At 32.3% G+C, this 2,922-nt stretch overlaps 1 protein-coding gene across 1 annotated transcript; it reads left to right on the top strand.

Moving 5' to 3' along the window:
• Positions 1-1,638: 1,638 nt before the first annotated feature.
• LOC118751406 (ubiquitin-conjugating enzyme E2 G1-like) lies at positions 1,639-2,293 on the top strand (the record flags this gene model as incomplete). The annotated part of the gene is given in 1 exon segment (XM_036486228.1): positions 1,639-2,293. A coding segment is annotated over 1 exon segment (358 nt), but the record flags the coding sequence as incomplete, so codon positions are not given.
• Between the last annotated feature and the right edge of the window lie 629 nt (positions 2,294-2,922).

The following is a 2,922-nucleotide window of genomic DNA, read 5'->3' on the forward strand; positions in this document are numbered from 1 at the left end:
AAATCTGCTGACAACAAGTTAGTTGTGTTATATATGTACTTACAATGATTGAACTCTAAATATTGTTTTTTTTTTGTTAAGAAATATTCGAAAAGGATTTTGTAAAACGCACCGATTACGAAATGTAGAAGACTTCTGTCGGTGTATAATAATATGTGTATATTACTAGAATTCGGCCAAAAATATATACATACATACATATATGTATATATATTAGAGTGGTTCAAAAATTTTTACTTTGGAAATTCATAAACGCTACCTCAAATTATTATTTGTGATAAAAAAAGCGAAACGTGTTTTTATTTAGAAAAAAGAGAGGTTTTTTTAGAGGTCGCGCTGGTCGTTTTTTTTTTATAAAAACGATGATCTCATTTTTTTTATTTTCTTGACATGTTAAAATGCAGTAAAAAATGTGGTTTTTACATATAATTACTCTGGTATTATTGGGGAATATTCTCTTAATTGCATACCTATCCTGGACATTATTATTGGTTGGAAATTGTTACCAGGGGCCTTCTGGGGTTGCTAATTAGAAATCTGAAGTCTGTTTTTCAAAATTCAAAATGGCAGATCCAAAATGGCGAGTAATTAAAAAAAGATTATTGGATTTGTTCGAAACCCGGCACTCGGGAGTTTTTGGGGTCGCTGACTACGAATCTGAAGTCAATTTTTTTAAATTCAAAATGGCGGATCCAATATGGCGATCAAATTAAAAAGCAATTGCTAAAATTAAAGCGTTGATGCTGAACGTTTTAAGCTTTTCCAATGCTTGAAACTCGTTTCCAGTGGGTTTCTGGGTTTGTTGATTACGATTTTCAAAATTTGAAATGGCGGTTAATTAAAAGTTGGTCACCATTTTGGATCCGCCATTTTTAATTTTGAAAATCTAATACCAGATTCGTAAACAGCATACCCAGAAACCTACTGGAAACAAGTTTAACTTTGACAATGGTTAAAACGTTTAGTATCAACGTTTTAATTTTAGTATTTTTTTTTAATTCGATCGCCATACTGGATCCGCCATTTTGAATTTAAAAACATTTACTTCAGATTCGTAGTCAGCGACTCCAAAAACTCCCGAGTGCCGGGTTTCGAACAAACTCAATAATTTTTTAAAAAATTTGTCGCCGATTTGGATCCACCATTTTCAATTTTGAAAAACTGGATTCAGATTTATAATTAGGAACCCCAAAAATCACCTGGTAACAAGTTATAATCCATGATAACGCGTAAATCGTTCAGTATTAAGGCTTTAATTTTAGTAGTCTCTATTCGAGAGCATATTTTCGGGAACTAGGCCCATTCTAACTGTCCAAGACAGGTATGTAAATAAGGGAATGTTCTCCGATAATACGCGAGTAATTATATGTAAAAACCACATTTTTAGCTGCATTTTAACATGTCACGAAAAAAAAAAAAATTAAGAACTTCAGCGTTTCTATAAAAAAAACAACCAGCGCGACCTCTAAAAAAACTTTTTTTCAAAATCAAAAAATACGTGTCTCTTTTTTAGAACATCAGTAGTTGAGGTAGCGTTTATGAATTTCCAAAAATAGTGTTTTTATGAACCACTCTTATATATATATATCTTTATATGGAGCTATAAATTAAATAATATTATCATCCTTTTACTTACAGTGAAGGTGGCTTTTTCAAAGCACATTTATATTTTCCGAAGGAGTACCCTCTGCGCCCTCCCCGAATGAAATTTGTGACGGAAATATGGCACCCTAACATTGAAAAGAATGGTGATGTTTGTATTTCCATTTTACATGAACCAGGCGATGATAAATGGGGTTATGAGAAAGCATCTGAACGCTGGTTGCCAGTACATACTGTTGAAACGATTTTGATATCTGTGATATCAATGCTAGCTGATCCAAACGACGAGTCCCCAGCTAATGTTGATGCTGCTAAAGAATGGAGGGAGTCATATCCAGAATTCAAACGAAAGGTTGCTCGTTGTGTCAGAAAGAGCCAAGAAGAATGTTCATAGAGATTTACCGTTTTTGTATATTTATAAACAATTTGGTACATTAAAAACAATTATTTAATTTTTGTCATTTAACTAGATATTGCCACTTCGGTGACAAAAATTTCAAAATTGGAAAACTAACAACATTTTTAATATGTCCCATATAATATACAGCTTAACTTTGTCAAAATGTAGTCACTTGGCATTCGAACGTTAGGTGCTAAAGCTAAGAAAAAATCTTATATTTGATGACATTTGCGGAACCGTAAGTAATTTTTATCAAGCATTTCATAATAAAATTTAATTAGAAAAAAAATATATTAACCCAGTATTGCCCAGTAATTGTGCTATTGTTTTGTAGTGTCACTCTGCCCGAAATTCAGCGTGTGATTGTCCTTAATTGGGATTGCTTAGGTGATTTGGATTCGATCATTGTGAAATCGATGGTAGGTAAGGTGGACATAATGTGTATGAAAATAAAGTATTAGTTTTTCTGGAAAGCCCTATTAAAATGCGATGTTATCCAAAAAAACCCTATGTATATATAACGTTCGTATCAACACTTTTTTTGGCCTTTTTTTGGTTCTGCATTTATACTATTTTTGCTGTCAAGTTTTTTAACACACATTGTTCGTGGAAACACGTTATAAAAAGGCATATGGGTCATTTCCAAACGAAGTGCTATTTTTTGTGCTACTGGCAATTGGGTTAATGCAATGACAAAACTGTGGTCAAATAAGCGTATCGAAAATAAATATGTCATATATTGATTTCACTTTGTTTATTACACTATGATACGATCCAAATAATACGCCACCAACAAAGCTGTTTTTTATTATTGTAAGCCGTTTTCTTTTCTTTTGCGCGCGGTATATCTTTGATTTATTTTACCTAATCCATATAAAAATATTTCTCCCCGATCAGGTTATTCGATAGTCAACATGAAA

The sequence above is a fragment of the Rhagoletis pomonella genome, unplaced genomic scaffold, assembly GCF_013731165.1.
Source record: "Rhagoletis pomonella isolate Grant_MI unplaced genomic scaffold, Rhpom_1.0 Rhpom_scaffold_00683, whole genome shotgun sequence".
NCBI classification, from domain to species: domain Eukaryota; kingdom Metazoa; phylum Arthropoda; class Insecta; order Diptera; family Tephritidae; genus Rhagoletis; species Rhagoletis pomonella.